This window comes from Phascolarctos cinereus, unplaced genomic scaffold (genome assembly GCF_003287225.1).
Source record: "Phascolarctos cinereus isolate Bilbo 61053 unplaced genomic scaffold, phaCin_HiC Scaffold_8;HRSCAF=390, whole genome shotgun sequence".
Classification (NCBI taxonomy): Eukaryota; Metazoa; Chordata; class Mammalia; order Diprotodontia; family Phascolarctidae; genus Phascolarctos; species Phascolarctos cinereus.
This window is the reverse complement of record NW_027556291.1, coordinates 30,026,247-30,044,429: the sequence shown is the minus strand read 5'-3', so window position 1 is coordinate 30,044,429 and position 18,183 is coordinate 30,026,247. Positions and strand designations below refer to the sequence as shown.

Below are 18,183 nucleotides of genomic sequence, written 5' to 3'. Positions count from 1 at the left end.
TGCCAAGTTGTGATTTGGCTTTTGCAAGTACAGGAAATAAAATGAACATTCTAAAATAATCCAAACTACTTTACTAGGCCAAATGCCTTTGTTTCTGAAACATCCATTGATTTGTGCACTCCCAATGAAATGACTATCTGCATGGCCTTCAAACCCAAAGAAAATAATGATATCTTTTTGTTTGTGTTTGTATTCACAGTAGCTTCCAACGAATCCTGTCAATACATATCTATTTTCCAAGCTAGGGTCAATACGTCATCTATCTATAGTGAGGAGCTGAGGCCCAGAGAGGTTCATGACTTGCTAGTGGTTGCCCAGCAACAGTCAGAGTCAAAGCTTGAACTCCAGATCTCATTCACTCTAAGTCCATCACTTTATCCAAGATACCATACCCGCTTTACTACCCCCTACAAAATGTCTTATTTCAATCTGAGCTACAAACTTGCAAAAATGAACACTGTTCAATCCAGAGAAATTGCTCCCTGTGATTGAAATAGAAACGGTTTGATGGGTATGATTGGCAGAGCAACTTGAACTGTGTGTTTTGGGAGCCCTGGCTCAGGCACCCCCAGACAGCCGAGGTTCAGGGCTTTCCCTTCCTCCCAACCCAGCAAATCCAGTATAAATTTAGGCTGCTGGGTATGCAGCTCTCACCAACCTAAAGGTTCTTTGGAGGTTACATGAACAAGCAGATACATGAGCAAATGCTTCATTCCAATTTCTTCTTATGAAGAAATAGAATATGATAAGACAACGAAAGGAACCAGTCTCTTGGAGACTGAAAATTTAGTTAGATTCTTGGTTGTGCGGAAGTTTCCACTAAAAAGTCCTAAGAAAATTATGGGCTTCCTTGTCAATGTCTGCTCCAAGGGTACCTGTGCTTTGACGTGAGAAGGCATTTTCTTAAACCTTCTGGGGGTGGGGATGTTTTCTATTCCAACATCATTCACCCAGATTATTTTTTTTGCCCAACCTGGAAGTTGGTTGTCCCTTTTGTTTTATATCATCCTTTCCCCCAGAAGGAATCAACAGTTTGGACCTTGATAATGTTATTGCTATACATTGGCTGTCTTAGAGGTGTCAAAGACCATATTGCCAGGACCACTATTCCCATTTAAAGGTGAAAATGCCACAGCCTCCTTGGAGGAATTGGATGCTGCTGAGCATACAGGGGGCCTCCAACCCCCAGGCTGAAACCCCAATCTGTCTAGATTTCTAAAATGACTCACCTTGACAGAAATCTCTACTGAAAGAACTCCAGATCTCATTAACTCTAAGTCCATCACTTTATCCAAGATACCACACCCGCTTTACCATCCCCTACAAAATGTCTTATTTCAATCTGAGCTACAAACTTGCAAAAATGAACATTGTTATGTATTCCTTTGTATACTCTCACTGGTTCGGGTTTGGTTCAGTTTGGTTTAAAAAAAAATCAGTGATAGCCCATGAAATCCTTGAGGGCAAGTACCTTTTCATTTTTGCCTTGTAGCCCCAATGTCTTACACATAGTAGGCCCTTAATGAATGTTTATTGAATTGAACTGAATAGCTGCCCCCACTCCCTCCCTCCCCTTGCCCCTCCTCCCCATCCCCAGCCTGTGTTTTGTAGATATTAAGATATTGCTCCCCCTCCCCCCCGCCCTGAAACTAGGCCTGCATTGTAAGCTAGAGGGTCACATTGTAAGAGTAGCTCATGGTATATTGCCTGTGGTCTGGAATAATCTTGCTAACTGCAAGTCCATTTTTGTCATTTGGTTTCTGCAGAACCTCTTAGGAATCACAAATCAACTGGAGAAGCTCTATCTGGGGTCATTATAATGACTCGCCGATAAGTGTACAAGTTCTGCCGGAGGCTGTCCCGAGGCTGGCTGTTATGTGTCTGGGACGTTGTCACTACATCACACACTTCCTCGATTTCAGGATTGCCCTCTAAGCCTGTCTAATGGGATTCTCTGTTGCTGACCCTGGCTTACTCTGACCTACTTCCTTCTTCTGTCCCAGCAAGCTGTCAGCAGCTATCAGAGCACCAGGAGCCGAAATCACCGGGCACTGAGGGGGAAAAGCAAGGATGTCGCTGGTGAATGTAATTAGCTTTGTTTAACTGGCTTGTTTGCTTTGTAAATCCCTAAATCTGACAGAAAATGATGTGAAGATAAAGTCAGTCATTAAAATCGTATGATTCAGAACCTTACGAAAAGTCAAGGGCTTTAAAAGCACACTAAAACATATTTGAAAAACTGGAATACGTTCTTAGTGGCAATGCAGATTTTCAATAAGAAAAAATCAGAAATGCTTATTCTGGAGACAAGACTTCATTGGGCACCAAATTGACATCCCTAGGGTTTTTTTTTCTTTTAACTCAGTGAAAAAAGTAGTTGTTGGGTTCTGTGTCTTCATATCTGACACGAGTACACACAAGTACATACCACATATAAAGAAGTTTTGAATTTCCATACCTAACACCATTAACACAGCACACACACACAGGTTTAAGGAAGAGTGTCTTCTATAGCTATTGAGAGTACCTCAAAGCTCTCCTGACTTCTCCCCTCTGTTCCATCACCTTCACAGCCTTTGTATCATCCTGATCTTTCATCTTACCAATCCAGAACTTGCTTCCCGTCACTTAAAACTGACATCTCAAGCTTTTCTCTCCCCCTCTTGACTCCTCAAGACTGTCCCACTCCGTCAATCCAGTCTTTAACCATATGTTGCCATGTGGCCGTTGCTCCATTTCTGTCATTTCAAAGCATCCTTGGGTCTCTCTCATTCGAACTCAACACTCCTTTTCAGCATGTGTCGCTCCTGCCCTCGATTTTAAGCTTCTTGTTCTAGATTCGTTCTAAAACCTCCTTTTAAAACTGCTTCAACTTCATCTTCCCCTTCCCCTCTAGTTGCTCCTCCAAATAAACTTGTCATTTGTGCTATCTCAGTTGAGGCAACAGGTCATTTTAAAGTCTTGGTGCTCCTCAGTCTTCAAATCCACTGGTCCTGGTGTCTTTTTCCACACCCCTAGGGACCTTGGTTTTCACAGCATTTTCTTAGACTAGTCTCCTATACTTTTCTGTCTTCCTATTCATATTTAGGGTCATCTCCTTAGTACAACTTTACCAATCAAGTGGATGAGGGGAAAGATAAATTGCTGGCGGGCAGGGCCATGCTGGTCAGATTTTTTGTGTGTGTGTGTGTGTACCTCAGTTGCACAGCTCAGTGAGGGTCCTCAGAAAGATTCGGTTGCCTAGGTAGCAGTAAGCTCCTGCAATTGGACATGTTGACAGCACAGATTCCTCCCGCACAGCTGAGCTCTAGTACTTTCCTTGGCTTTAGCCTGAGTCTTGAGTATAAGCCCATAATCATTTGAGAGCTAGGTTATATTTTAATGGCTAGCAGAGTCTCAGACACAGAAGGTCGAATCCGATAACTTCCAATGCCCAAGTGAAAGCCAGCCAAGATACAATCTGATAACGTGATGCATTTCTTAAATGAATATGAAATGAATTTCATAGACCTCCCGAGACTTCTCTACCATTTTAAAGGTAAAGATGTATCAGGACATTATTGTTTGGATATGCCAAAGTTAGCCAGCTGAGGGGATGTGACGATCCCTCAATTGAACTGAGGCATATAATGAGCAGATCATGTCTTTTATTATACCCACTCTACAGCTCTGAGCTACATGGACAAACGGAAAGTGATAGAGGCAGAGAGAACAAAATCAGAAGGGTAGGAGAGACATAGGCAGAATGAATGAATGAGAATGATTGACTCAGTTGATGAATTCATGTCAAATTTTGCCCTAGGAGCTTTCTACGGGTATGCCCTTAATTCCTAGTCATCTGGGTATATGACAGAAGGAAAACAAGGGATAAAACTTCTGAGAGTCTACAGCTCTGAAGTCAGTCAAATGAGTCATAGGACCGTAGAGTGTCAGAGCCCCAAGGGACCTCAAAGATCACATAGCCCAACCCCTTCATTTTATAAATCCAGAAAACAAGGCCCAGAGTAGGGAAAGGACATATTCAAATTCACCCAGGTAGTAAGTGTTAGATTCAGAATTCAAACTTAGGTCTTCTAGCACATCCCAGTACTCTTCCAAGATCTCACACTATCCACCGTGAAGCACACAGCGCTGATATTGTTTTTTGCTAGCTCAAGCAGGTTTAATCTTCAACCCCAGAAATATGTTTGTGTTTGATTGAAAATCTGGAGTTAAATATTTATCTTTCAAGAAATCTGAGCCAACAGTGCCATTGAAGGTGTGGAGGGAGTTCGGATCCTGATTGTGACTTTTTTTTTTTCTGCTTTGAAATAGCTTACCTGACAGCATAGAAGAGGCCAGCCTAAGCAGACAGAGTAGCATCCAGCAGTGATGATACACAGCAGATCACGTACACTTGAGAACATCTCAAGTTCACTTTGTTAACTGAAGCTTAGCTCAGCACAAGCAAACAGGAGCAGTGACCTGACACAGAACAGGCCTGAAGCAAGACTTGGGCCACTTTTCTTAAACTAGCTCCCTCCTCCTCCTCCTTTATTGAAATATCAGGAGCCCCAGTGAGGCGTGCCTAATGACACATGCTTTTACAATGAGGCCCCAGCCTGTGTTCTTTAGGACTCAGGGAAAAGAGACTGACTGGATTGAGGAAAGATGTCTGTCTTATTAGCATTTGGGGTTTATGGGCTGAGTATTTTTGAGCTGTGGGGTCAAGTGATTTAGTCTGACACTAATGGCCAGGGTTTATTAAGCCTTCTGTTTTTCTGTCTTCTTCCAGTATAGCCCAGAAGTGCATAGCTGGTTGCTTTCTAAATAGGTTAACAGTATGTTGAAAGCAGGCCATGAGAATCCGCATTCATAGTTTTGAATGCGGAAATTGGCGTCTGCTCCCAAACAGGATTGTCTAATAAAAATATTAGTGTTAGCTTTCTCTTCCATCTCCTTTTGGAGCCCAAAGCTTAATGTCCGCATTGCATTTGGGTTATGCTTGTCCCAACGTAGAGTTGAGTAGCTCTTTATGAAATGACATTCCTCTTTTAATGCCTGTTTGTACACTTTCATTGAATGAGTTCTCAAAGAAAATTTTCTGGACCCACTTCAGAAATGTGTAGCTATATCTGCCTGTTCTTTTCTCTTTCTAAAGCAGGGCCAGTCTAGCCAATTGGGAACGAAGAGGCAAATGGATACAAATGAAATTGTATCCTGCAAAACCGTTGGTAGCAACCACACTGACTTGATCTCATTTATGGAATAACATTGCAAATATTTGCATTTCTAAGACTTGAGAGAATTTGTTCAGGCATAAAAGCAAGTTGCTAGAAAGGTCTAAAGGCCAGAAGACTACTGGTCTTGGAGTCAGGAAGACCTACGTTCAGATTTCACCTCTGACACTAGTAACTATGTGACCAAAGGGTAAGTCACAAATCCCTGTGAGCCTCAGTTTCTCATTTGTGAAATGGAGATAAGAGTACCCACTTCACGGAGTTGTCCTGAGGCTCAAAGGAGGCGATGTATATAAAGTGCTTTGTGAACCTTAAATGTGAGTCATTACTGTTGTTAAGTAGCATTGTCAGGATGTGTTTATGTTATTATAAACCCACTGAGATCTGTGAAATGGATTTTAAAAGACAAAAATAACCCCAGGAGCACTTTTTCAGGGGTTTTGAATGAAGGCTGTCCTTTTGCCTTGGTCATTCTAGCTCCTCCTCCATTCTGGCTGTTCTTATTACTCCCCAAAGTCGATGTTTCTGTCTGTTTTTAAAAACCACACTTGAAAAAACAAACAAACCAAAACCAAAACGATTTCATTGGGTAACTTTTCCTATTGATATAATCTTGTTTTGTTGGAAAGGTAACGCATAGGGCTAGTTGACAAATATGGTGCAAACCTCAAAACGTTCCTTAATCAGGTCACCCTGTCAGAAGAACTCTTCCTGGCCTAGGAGGTGCAAGACCCAGATTTGTTTCTACTCTGCCACTGACTCCCTGTGTGACCTTGGACAAATTACTTCATGCTGGGCCTCAGTTTCTCAGTCTACGTTTATAGCATGGGAAGCATGCTGCAGTGGAAGGAAAATACTAGATCTGGAGTCAAAAGTCCTGAGTTCAAATCCTATTTCTCCCACTTCCTATATGTGAGGCACTTTTCCCCAAGCCTCAGTTTCCTTACCTATAAAAGAAGATGACTTTTAAGGTCTCTTTCTAACTTGAAGATTAACGTCAATAGTGGGTAAAAGCACTTAAGTGCCATACAAGTGTGAGGCCTTTTGATTGAGATCTAAAGCCAATACTTCTTTAAATGGGTACATAGGAATCCAAGTGGTTTATCTGTTCAGCTGATCCTAGGTGCCTTCCCTACCCTTTAGCTTCATAGAGAGGGCATTGAAGATGGTCATAGAATCGAACATAGAGGTAGAAGGGACCTTAAGACCCCAGTTGAACCCCATCATTTTACAGATGAGGAAACTAAGGCACAAAGAGGGGGAACTTGCCCAAATGTTACACAGCTTGTAAGAATCAGTTCCTCTGACTCCAAATTCTGTGATCTTTCCACATTTGGATGTAGTTTTTCAAGCAGTCACTACCAGGAAGTCACCTTTTCTAACTAGGTTAGGCAATAATCCCATTTGGGATGATGTAGCAATGGGTAGATATCCATTCTAAGAAACCTTTAAATTGTCAGAGAGCTGGACTGTCAGAGCTTGAAAAGGTCATCTAGTCCCACTCCCTCATTCAGAGAGGGGAAGGCACTTGCCCAAGGTCACACAGCTAGTAGCAGACCCCAGGTCTTGTGACTACTGGTCCAATGTTCTGTGCTATATGCACTGGCTTTCTCCTCTACCTTGTCCTTCTGAATACCAGTGTTGGTTGCTAACCATTTTTTAACCATTTCACAAAGTTTGGGGTTCTCCTGTCATGCCTGGGTTAGAGAGCTAGTTGTACCTCCCACAAAGGATGATGGTTTGCTGAAACTGACAACAAAATCAATTGCCTTCCCTACCCCAGCACTTCCAGGAGAACCAGTGTAGGAAGTCTGGGGCCAGCAGGAATAAATCACCTTAAAATCCCCTTTTTGTGGGTGTTTTCTGGAGCAATGTAGTACATGTCCAAGGAAGGGCCAGGAACTGGAAGGGTTGGAAGAGGTTGAACCTTTTGGATTTATTTTCATTTCACCTAGGCGAATGCAGATGGAAACTGGCCAGTTCAGGAGGTAGGGAAGTAGGGAGGCCAATTGAACAGGAATATTGGTGGCAGTAAACAATTCTAACTCAATTTAGATGCCCCTCTTCTCCAGGGTGCTCCAAGTGCTTTTATATCCTTGCCAACCCTAGAAATGTGTGTTTGCTGACCTGTGGTGAGTGGTCTGAGACCCTTGGAGCCCAGCCAGACTGATCCTAACCAGCCTTCATTTTCTTGGTCTCTCAGTTCAGGTTTGTGATATTCTTTTTCTAAATCTAAGAAAATCTCAGAGTTTAAGATATGGTTTTAGATTTTTGTTTTGATCCATTATATATACAATCACTTTCAACCCTGTCATTCTACTTCTTGATTACCTGGAAATTCAGGAACTCAAATTGTTTTTGCCTTTTCAGATTGTATGAGATTCTTTTATGGCAGGGGGCAGGTTACATGGTACTACAGAAAGCCAATGAACATTAAAAAAAAAAGATTTTAAAATAGCCCCATGCCTCAGCAATATAGACAGCCTGAATCCAGTTTTGTCATAAGGGCTTGTGTGACAAGGTTGGTATTTTCTCCACTGCTGTCATCTCCTTTTTGGGCTCTTGTCCTCTTTTGGCCTCTCAAAGTGGCAGAGAACATCACTCTCACTTCTCCGAAAGGGCAGCCATAAGCAGCTGTCCATTGCCCACTTAAGGTTGAGTGAGTTTTCAGGAAGTGGCCAACTTGAAAAACACTTTGCTCCTGCCTGTAATGTTGATTTCTCCAAGTATTGGTTCCTTGAATCAGGATTCTGTCTTAAGAACAAGCCACTTCAAACTACCCCACACCTGCCTTGCCCTGGAAGCCCTGGCAATTTTGATTTATAGCCAAGTGGAAGAGGACACAGGTGTGTAGGGTTTTAAGCCTACATGGCAATGCATGAAGGCCACTCACCCCAAAACAGGAATCTGGGGGAAAAGTTCAAATGGCATGGCGGTTGGTGGGGCACAAAAGAGGACACACCAGGGCTTGGGGCAGCTCTATACAAAGACTTTGTGAGCTGTTTATTGATTACACAGGTCACTGGTGAAAGGTCAACAGCTTCACGGCATCAGCAGTTAAAGAGGGAAAAAAAGGCGTGGGGAGGTCACATTGCAAAGCAGGGCAGTCTCACTGAGGCAAGGGACTGTTCAACCTTTTATTCTCTCCAGAGGTTGAAAGCCCTTCCTATTTCTTTCTGTAAATGAAGTGTCCTTCTGGCCCTGGGTTAGATTAAGTGGCAAATGCTGCAGCTGATACATTTACAATTGACTTTGTAAATCTCCATATGATGTTTGGGGAAGCTGACATATTTCTTAGCACAATACAGTTAGATGCCTTGCATCGCTTGCAAATGGTTGCAAATCATTTCTCTTTGATGCACAGAAATATTGCACAATGGCTTATGAATTCCCAAGCACTGAACTGTTCCCTGACGATAGACTTGGCCAGTGTCTCTGCTTTTTGACGCTCCACTTTGGAGCCTTTCAGTGGCTCGTTTCAGAGAGTTTACAGGAGTCTCGAGTTTTGTTGTAAATGCCCAGTGTTGGACTCATGTGTCTAGACTTGGAGGATCATAGACTGTCAAAGCGAAAAAAAAAAAAGAGCCTTTAGAGAATGTCTAGTCCAGCCCCCTCTTTTTACGCATGAAGAAGAAAAGGAGACCCAAAGAATCATTTGGCCAAGGTCACACAGGTATGAAGTGGCAGGACCTGCATTTGAGACCAAGTCTTCTGACTTCAAATCTGGTGCTCTTTGTTACCTTTTCTAGCATCCATTATGAGAACAGAGCTTTTCTTATCTCCAGCACCTAGTACCCAATAAGTCTTGGTCTAGTTGAATCAGATCACTGTAGATGGGCACATCTGTTCTGTTTTGCAACCATTTGTTGACCTCCTTGGAGGGCTCCATGCTTATTCCACAGGTATTCTCATTTCTCCAACCATTTTCTGGAATACTCCTTTGGGAACTATCTTTTTTAGAAGCTCCTCACATTCTTTTAGATGTCTCTAGTAATGGCAAATATTTCCCCTCATTGGGAAATGACCAAGTCACTCAGAGCCAAGCCTGGTGACTGAGGTAGGTGACTGAGCTGGGAGACGATGGGTTTTGATCAAACACCATTTCATTGGAAGCTCACTAAATCAGGACCTTGTCATGAAGAAGCCAAATCTTTGGGCTTCCTATACACTCTGTCAGATGTTTCTAAATTCCTAGATCTTAAGGTTGAGTGATGTTTGCTGCTTTTACCCAGGTCATTGTAAGCTTTGTTGGAGATGCAGTGCTTTGAAACGGTTTTTAAAAGAGTGTGTGCTCTTCTGTGTACCTTCTAGTCTGTACTGGAAAATATCCTTTATAATCTGAGTTTTCAGGCAGCCAGTGGTGCTCCTTGAAGGACCCTTGCAAACGACTAGGGGCCCACATTGAAATTGCTATTCCTCGGGGTTTCTCGCTCACATTTCCCATCTCTGTTGAATTAGTCATTAATAGACCCGATGTGAACATCAAATGGCTGCTTTCCTCTAGGGTTGCTTATTCCTTTGCTTAGGTATGACTTGTTTTATTTTCTACTGTGTAGAGAAAAGATTGTGTGGCCAAGTGGGGAGAGTTGTTAAAATATACCTATGTCCTTATGAGCTGGTTAATGAGTATAATTCTTAATGAGGGTTCTTATAATTCTTAGTGCTTGACCCTACACTTGTCACCATTTATATCAATGACTTTGATAAAGGACTATCAAACGTGTAGCTGACAAAAAGCTAGAAAGGATAAGTAGCAGGTTGGATAGAAGACTCAGGATCCCAAAAGATCCCAAAAGGCTAGAGCACCGGGCTGAATCTACTTATAATTTTGTTGGTGCAAATTTTGCCTCTGCTAAAATAGTCCACAGTCCCTCTCTGGCTAAGTAGAAGGCCTTTGTGTGCTGCTGTCACTCTGTAGCCAACCTTAGCTTGGCTTATCCTCATGCACCATGGACACTCCATGATCAGGTCTGCACTTGAAAGATTTCCAGTCTGTTGTAGGATCTGCTCGGCCTGGAATTTCACAGGCCTATGATAGCATTTGAGACTCCAGGGTACTCTAGTCTAAGCGAGGATGGGAGCATCAGAAGAGGACTCTACATTCATCCCGATTTGGTTGCATCTTGTTTGTCTTAGTTCTTATGCCAAGGTCAGCTTCAGTAAGTTTGACGCCACTGGGCTAGAAAAGCACCTATCAGAGAGGTTCCTATAGGAATTCTTACCCGTGGAAGGGGTTGGCATGGAGAAGTTTTAAGGTTCCTTCCTACTCTAGCATTCTGTTGTCTTCTTTTGTGGGCAAAGGGAAGGCATTGTGACATTGGTACATCCCTAAAGACATTGTCAAGTTCTTCCTTCCGTGTCCGTCACTTCTCTTCTTTTGTTCCTTTCCTCTCCATCTTTTCTCATTTCTTCCTCACCCCCTCCCATCAGGCCAGATCATAAGTTATTTATGTAATTATATGATGTAATGATAGGACTGCTGTGCAAGGGGTGGAGGGCTGTGTATATGCAAGGGTAGGCCTAATAGTCCAGCTGGCACATATCCTATGTCTAGTGGGCAGTGGGTTTAGGGGTCCAGAGTCCCAGCAGCCAGAGAGTTAGCACTAGCAAGCAGAAGATGTTGATGCTAGGACAGAGGTGGTTTCTAGAGGGTAAAGTCTCTAGAGGCTAATGCAGTTTGTGAAAAAAGTTAGAATTGGTCAATTATTTTATCTGGACAGGTTCTATAGCCTGAGGTCTGTATCCTGGAAACTCAGTCCCAAAAGAATTTTATAAGAAGAAAGTGTTTCTGCTTTATGGATCTGTGTCTTGGTAAAAAAAAAAAATCATCCAGTTCCAATCCCATGTTTCCGTCCAAACCAAAGCAATCAGTATTTATTAAGGACGTACTACTTACAAGTGTTAGACACTAGGGATACATAGACCAAATGAAAAATAGTCTTTCCCGCCAAAGAGTTTCCATTCCACTGGGGGATGCAACATGGGAACAGCTAAGTACATACGTGATCATTTTGCCGGGGGGGGGGCGGGATCAGAAAAGACTTTCTGTTGAAAGCTCATGAACTGAGCCTGGAATGAAGCTTAGGATTGTAGGAGGTAGAGATAGGAGGCAGTATAAAGGTGTGGAAGCAGGAGGTTTTGAGGAACCACAGCCTAGCTGGCTGGAATGCAGAGTGAAAAGGGAGTCATTGTGATGAACCTTGGAGGCAGTTTGTGAAGGAATTTAAAGGCCAAGTTTCAGAAATTTGTATTTTATTCTGGAGGCACCAGGGCCCACTAAAGGTCCTGGGGCATCCTGTACACTGTGCGGAGGGTGGATGGGAGAGGACTGGATTGATTGGATATGAAGAGAGTGTGGGTGAGGAAGAGGAAAAAGTCCAAGATAATTGATGTTTTGGACCCAAGTAGCTGGAAGGATAGTGGTACCCTCAAGAGAAAAAGGGAAGTTTGGAGGAAGCGTCAGGTTTTGAGGTGGAAAAGGGGAGGTGATAAGTTTCATTTTGCACGTGTTGATTTCCATCTGGAAATGCCCAACCAGTGATACAGGTTGAGAGCTCAGGAGAGAGATGATGGTTGAATTGGTAGATTCTGGAATTATCTTCATAGAGATGATGATTGAACATATGGAAGCTGATGAGATCACCAAAAAGAGATGAGGAACCAAGACAGAGTCCTTGATCTGTGCCTTTTTTTAAAAAAAAAAAATCTGCTCCTTCCACTGGCATAGATCCCAACCTCTCCACGAGTTAGTAAAAGGTCTTTATAAACTGACATGCCTAAAAAAAATTAATTCCCTGGTGGCCAACCTTCTGCTGCTCTGTTTCATGTCAACTTATGTAAAGTGTTTGTGATCCCCTTCATAAACTATATTTCTTCTCTCAAGTGTGTGCTTATCTGTAGCTGGTTAGCACATGGGCCTAACAAAGCCAGGGTAGTGGAGTGTTCCCAGGATGAGCAGTAGTCAGAAAGTACCAGAAATAAAGAGATCTTAGAGGCCATCTGGCCCAACCCACTCACTGTAAAGAAGGAGAAACTGAGTCCCAGAGAGAAAAGACTTAGTTAAGGTCACATGATATGTGGTAGAGCTGGGAGCAGGGCCTAGACTTCCTGACTCTCAACCCTGTGCTCTTAACAGTACTCCCACGTGACCTCACCCATTTTATTCTGTTCTGTGGCCAGAGATTGCGCCCCTTACCCTATCTAGGCAGTTCAGAATTGTGTCTCCCTAGGCCCAGAGTATCACAAAACAGTCTTTATAATTAAAAAAAATAAAACAAACACAAAGCTGATACTTTCCTTAGGAGTGTTGTCTCCATATGTGAAGGATATAAATTTTGCTTCCATTGAGGTCCTTATTCTAGTGTTTTGCTTCACAGCTTGGAAAAAACCTTTGAGAATCTAGAATAAAATGAAAGTTTTGACAGTGTTTGAGTTTGAAAAAACAAAAATTGTTAAGGAAAATAGAAGCAGGTACATTGTCTTCTACTCTACCACATTCAGAAATCTTCTTAGAGCCCTGAAGGGCCGAGGAATATTCCAACAGTGAGCTGTGGGGTAGAGGAGAGGCCTTGTTCAATGTTTCTGATCATAAACTTGAATGCAAATGATGTGGCTGGAGTTTTGGAGAAACAGGCGGTGGTTATTGTATTAGTAAATGTCAACGGCATTTGCCATAATCTGTGGTCATTCATTGAGGCAGAGTGTTAAAAATGGAAAGGACTTTCAGCAACTCTCTAGTCTAATTCTTCCATTTTATGGATGAGGATATTGAGGCTCAGAGAGAGGAGAAGGCACTGTTTTACACTGGAAAGAGAACTAGATTTGATGCCGGAGGACCTGGGTTCAAATCCCAGCTCTGCCACTTAGTACCTGTGTGATCTTGAACAAATTCCTTCCCCTCTCTGGGCTTCAGGTTTCAGGAAAATGAAAGCTTTGAACTAGATGATCTCTAAGCTCTGTTCTGGCTTTAAACCTTATGGTCCCATGACTTGTCCAAGGTCTCAGAGGTAGGGGCAGAACTGGACCTAAAATACAGGTCTCTGGCCTCCCCTTTCAGGGCTATTTACATCACCACAACACTCTCAACTAGAGCAGGAAGGAAGGAAGCTCTTTTTCCCTAATATAGAGCGGCTGTCAGAATTACAAGAAGTGTATGTTGGTTAAGCTGATTTTCTCAGTATGACTGAGAACAGGGATTCGAAAGGCAGGGTACAAAAAGGAATTCCCATTCAATAAACGTCTTTGGTCTTGGCTTCCTTTTAAAGGCTAATCTGACATATTTCCACTTGCCTCCTTTAGAAATAGTCTGTGGCCCAGATTCTGCAACCAGTTTAGGGATCTTTACTGTACTTCAAAGGTCCACCATAGTTAGAAAAACAAGAGAAGCTGAAAGCTTTTGACAACATGGTCTCTCTTATTGACTTTTGAGACACAAGGCCCGCACATCACCCAAATCTCCCAAATTGCTTAGCAGGAGTTACAGTAGACGTGATGGCTGTTAGGCCACTCTATTATGCCTCCAGAGGAGTGGCTTGCTTAATCTCTGAAATTAATAGAGCAAAGAGGAAGCTTCATTTAAAGAGCAGTGGGTCTGTTTCCTTCCTGTTAATAGAATTGGGAGCCCAGGGCTCTGAGGTGATGTCATTTCACATAACTAGAGGGCTTTTACTTATAAAATTCCAGGCCCAGTACATTTTCGGTAAATCACCTTTATTTTGGTGGCCCTGGGGCCACAGGGTGTGTGTTATGGGTACAGAGGGACAGTCCTGAAATCATGCTTTGTTTTTCTGGTCAATGATTAGGACACTACAAAAAACCCACTTAGTGTCACTGTTATCTAGGCACTGGTTTGAAATTCTCTCTCTCTCTCTCTCTTTCTCTCTCTCTCTCTCTCTCTCTCTCTGTCTCTGTGTCTCTTTCACACACACACACACACACACACACACACACACACACACACACACACACTCATAATTCACCATGAGCTAGATTCCTAGGAGAATTAAGAACAGGATAGCATAAGCTCCCTGAGGGCAAAGACTAAATTTTTTTTTTTGCCTTTATAGCACCAATGTATAACACAATGTCTTGTACACAATAGGTGTTTAATTAATGTTTGAATTGAAAATGATCCTATGAGCCTATGAAACACTCTTTATAAAGTGATGAAACCATTGTGGGTTTTTTTTTAGGGGGTGGGGGGTGGGTGGGGTGATGGTTTTTCTTTTTTTAAACAGACCAGAATGTCTCCATCTAGATTACTGCTGTCTTCTTATTAAGGCTGAACACACTCTCTTCAGAGCTAGCTTATATAAGAGCTATACAAGGAAACTGGTCTCATTATTTTCTATCTCTTGGATACATGGATGGATCTGTGACCTCACCAATGTAAGTGTTCCCTCCAACAATACAGATCATAACCTCTCCATGCTCTTTCATCCTTTATGAATCTTGTGTCTTTCCTCTCATAGATTTCCCACAGGTGGTCTTTCCAATATACTGGGGGCCATCCATCCTCTAGTTCAGGGGTGGGGAGCCTATGGCCTCATGGCCACATGTGACTCTCTAGGTCCTCAAGGATTTGTTCTGTGAAGTTTGGATTCAGTCAAAGGGCTGCACTTGAGGACCTAGAGGGTCACATGTGGCCTCGAGGCCACAGGTTCCCTGCCCCAGTCTAGTTTTTGACGTACAAATGGAGCATGCAGGCCATCTGTCAATTCCTTACCTGCCTGCCTACCTTCTTTTTCGGCCATACATCTCTCTGATGACACACTTTGTACTGCTTCTCTTCTGCAGTTCTTCCTTGATAATACACCCATCATGTGCTTCTCATTGCCTTTCAGGTGGAAGTATTTTTAATGATACATAAAGTTGTTTCATAGCAACCCATGAAATAACTTGATGCCATATTTTTAAAAGGTAGTTCTCAGCTTGATTACTCAACTTAGCCAGCAGATGTAACTCCAAGTCACTCCAAGATGTCACTCCAAGTGACTTTTGGCTGTTTCCAAAAAAATAAAATCTCAGGGTGAAGGACTGCCAGGCTTAAAAATCCATTCACAAAGAGGTGTCAATCCCATAGTAATCTACACCTTGGCAACCTCATTGAAATTGAGGCCTAGCCTCCCAAGGGGATGACTTTGAAGGGGACTGCACCTATTTAGGTGTGGAAAGGCTATTTTGTTTGTCAGCATACCAGGACAGCGCAGTGTGCTGCTGCTGCTGCTACCACCACCACCTTTGATGCAGGGCCAAAACCATGGAGGAGGTGCCAGTTGGGCTTTCCTCAGTGTGGTCAAATTTTAGTTACCAGGCAGTTGTTTTTTTGTTTTTTGCCTTGGGAAAATGAGCTGGTGCTAAGGAGGAATTTTACCACACAAGTGGAATAAGAGAGATTCCCTTGCTCCTAGTGTTGACTAAGGGATCAAGATTGACAGCTGAATGGAAGACTAGGGTATCAACTTGCCAAGAAACCTACATTCTCCTCAGGTTATTACAGGACAAAATATGAAAGGCAGAGAGAAGGAAGCTTGGGAGGAGTTGCGGTCTCATTTCCATGATGGTGTCTTCGCTGTACTTTTGATATTTTGTTTTGCTTTCTGTTCCTCCTGCCCTTGGTAATTTCCATGGATGACACCCACCTCCTCTCCCCAACTCCCCACCATGAGATCATGGGCATCTTGAAACACCATCTATCCCTTGCTCTAAAGTTATCCATTTAGACTTAGAACCACTTAATTCAAGTCAACAAGCATGTGCTAGACAGTGGAGATCCAAAGACAAAAAAAGAAATAGTCCCTGTTTACAAGGTCCCCCAAATCACCATAAATCCAAGTTTTGACATGACAAAGATTATAGAAGGCAAAGGATACATCTTCCCAGACCAGATCTGTGTTTTGCATACAGAAGGCTGGTGTTGCAGATCTGAGTCTGAATCTGAAGTGAGTCATTGCTTAGCATCAGTTACATCTGCTAGGTGACAAGCTGAATGAGGGCCCAGAAAGGGTCTCAGCTCAACTTGATCTTTCTCAGCACAAGGCTTAGCAGAGAACAGGTCACTGTTGTTTCATTTTAATTAAATCTGAAGAGACTATATGTGGAAGGTCTTTGAGAACTGGCAAGTGCTGTCCAGAGATGCCATGCAGAAGGTATTGATCAGAGTATATTACAGAGATGATACAAATGTCTTCTTTTCATTCACTTATCTGCATGGCGTTGGAAATAAGAGATTCCATCCTGGCATTTGGGTGTATATCCATCCACAATCAATGAAATATCTTATCCCTATGCTGATTCAGTGGAGGGCTGGTTACTTGTATGCTCCCTTGCGATTTTAACACAAGGCAATACATTTTCCTCATTTTTATTTGGTTTCTATTTCTGAATCTCTCCCCAATAATTTATTACTTAATGTGCTAGATAGCCCTTAAGTTATTCACACACAAGATGGGGGAATTCCTGAGCCTGTTCTTGATTACATCACAACCAGTTCCTCAGACTACCCAACTGTGAAATGGAGAAATTCTCTTTATTCCTCTCATGGCCAGTAGTCTCATTCATTCATTGGTTATAGTAGAATGGAAGGCCTTTGAGAGCAAGGATTATTTTGTTTTATATCTCTAGCACTCAGCACATTGTAGGTGCTTAATAAATGCTTGTTCTTTCTGTTTAAATTGGGTATCCATTATGCATATTGTTTGCCTAGTTCTGCTTGCTTCACTTTCCGTGAGTTCATATATATTTTCCCATGTTTTTCTGAATTCCTCATTTCTCATCTCTTGGGGTGATATAATATGCCATTCCAGTCATATACCACAGTCTATTTGGCCATTCTCTGATCAATGGGCATCCACTTTGTTTCTAGTTTTTTGCTCACATAAATAAGTGCTACTATGAATATTTTGGCAAATATGAGGCATTTATTTTTACTTCTAAAGTCTTTGAATTCTTTGGGCTACATGCCTAGCAGTAGGATCTCTGGGTCAAAGAGTATGGACATTTTAGTCACTTTTTTTTTAAATTCTAATTTGTTTTCCAGAATGCTTGAAGCAGTCACAGCTCCACTGACAGTATATTAAATTTCCTGTCTTTCCACAGTCCCTTGAACATTGACTTTTTGTACCTTTTGTTTTCTTTTGCCAATTCTTTGGGTAAAATATTAAAGTTGTTTTGATTTACCTTTTTCCTATCATTAGTGAATTGAAGAACAAATCTTTTATATGGTTTGTTAATAGTTTGCATTTCTTTTGAGAACTGTATGTTCATATCCTTTGGCCATTTATTTATTAGGAAATTGTTCTTGGTCTTATATTTGTAATAATGCTCTACATATCCTGTATATCAGATCTTTATCAAAATATTTTTCATAATGGACAGTGCCCTTTCTTATCCTAGCTGCATTGATTTTGTTCAGGCAAAACCTTTTCAGTTTCATGTTAATAAATTCTCCCCTATAGCTTGTTTGAGGATTTCCCCCCTAATCATAGATGTAAAAAAAAAAACTCCATCCATTTTTCCTCCAATTTATTTTTTATGTTGTGAATTTTTATATTTGAATTGAGTTATCACTTTGGTACTTATTATATGGTATGTGATATAAGATACTGGTACAAACCTTTCTTTTTGCCAACTACTTTCTAGTTTTGACAGCAGTTTTTGTTGAAGAAAGTATCCTCTAAGTAGTTTATGTTCTTGGGTTTGTTACATCAGTGTGTCCCAACCATGAGCAATTAATATCTTTCTAGTTATTTGTCTTCCTTTATTTCTTTAAAGAGTATTCCATGACTGTACTTATATACATCATGGTTGTGTCTTGGTAGATAGACTCTCAGACATTTTATATACTTTGTAGTTATTTTTAAGGATATTTTATTATCATTTCCTCCTGGTTTTGTTCTTGTTATATAGAATTGCTGATGATGTTGTGGATTGATTTTTTTCTTACTACTTTACTAAAGCTATTAAC

At 41.8% G+C, this 18,183-nt stretch overlaps 1 protein-coding gene across 4 annotated transcripts in view; it reads left to right on the top strand.

Moving 5' to 3' along the window:
* Nucleotides 1-18,183, top strand: part of MAMLD1 (mastermind like domain containing 1) — a 129,286-nt gene that overhangs the window by 28,159 nt on the left and 82,944 nt on the right. Inside the window, exon 2 of one of the 4 annotated variants that reach the window (XM_020975060.2) lies at nucleotides 1,767-2,079. The exons of 2 other annotated variants lie outside the window; for them this stretch is intronic. In XM_020975060.2, coding sequence (XP_020830719.1) covers nucleotides 2,071-2,079 — 9 coding nt within the window. In that variant the 5' untranslated portion in view covers nucleotides 1,767-2,070. Of the gene's footprint in view, nucleotides 1-1,766; nucleotides 2,086-18,183 lie in introns of all 4 variants that reach the window. One more of the 4 variants, XM_020975059.2, reaches the window with a different exon arrangement.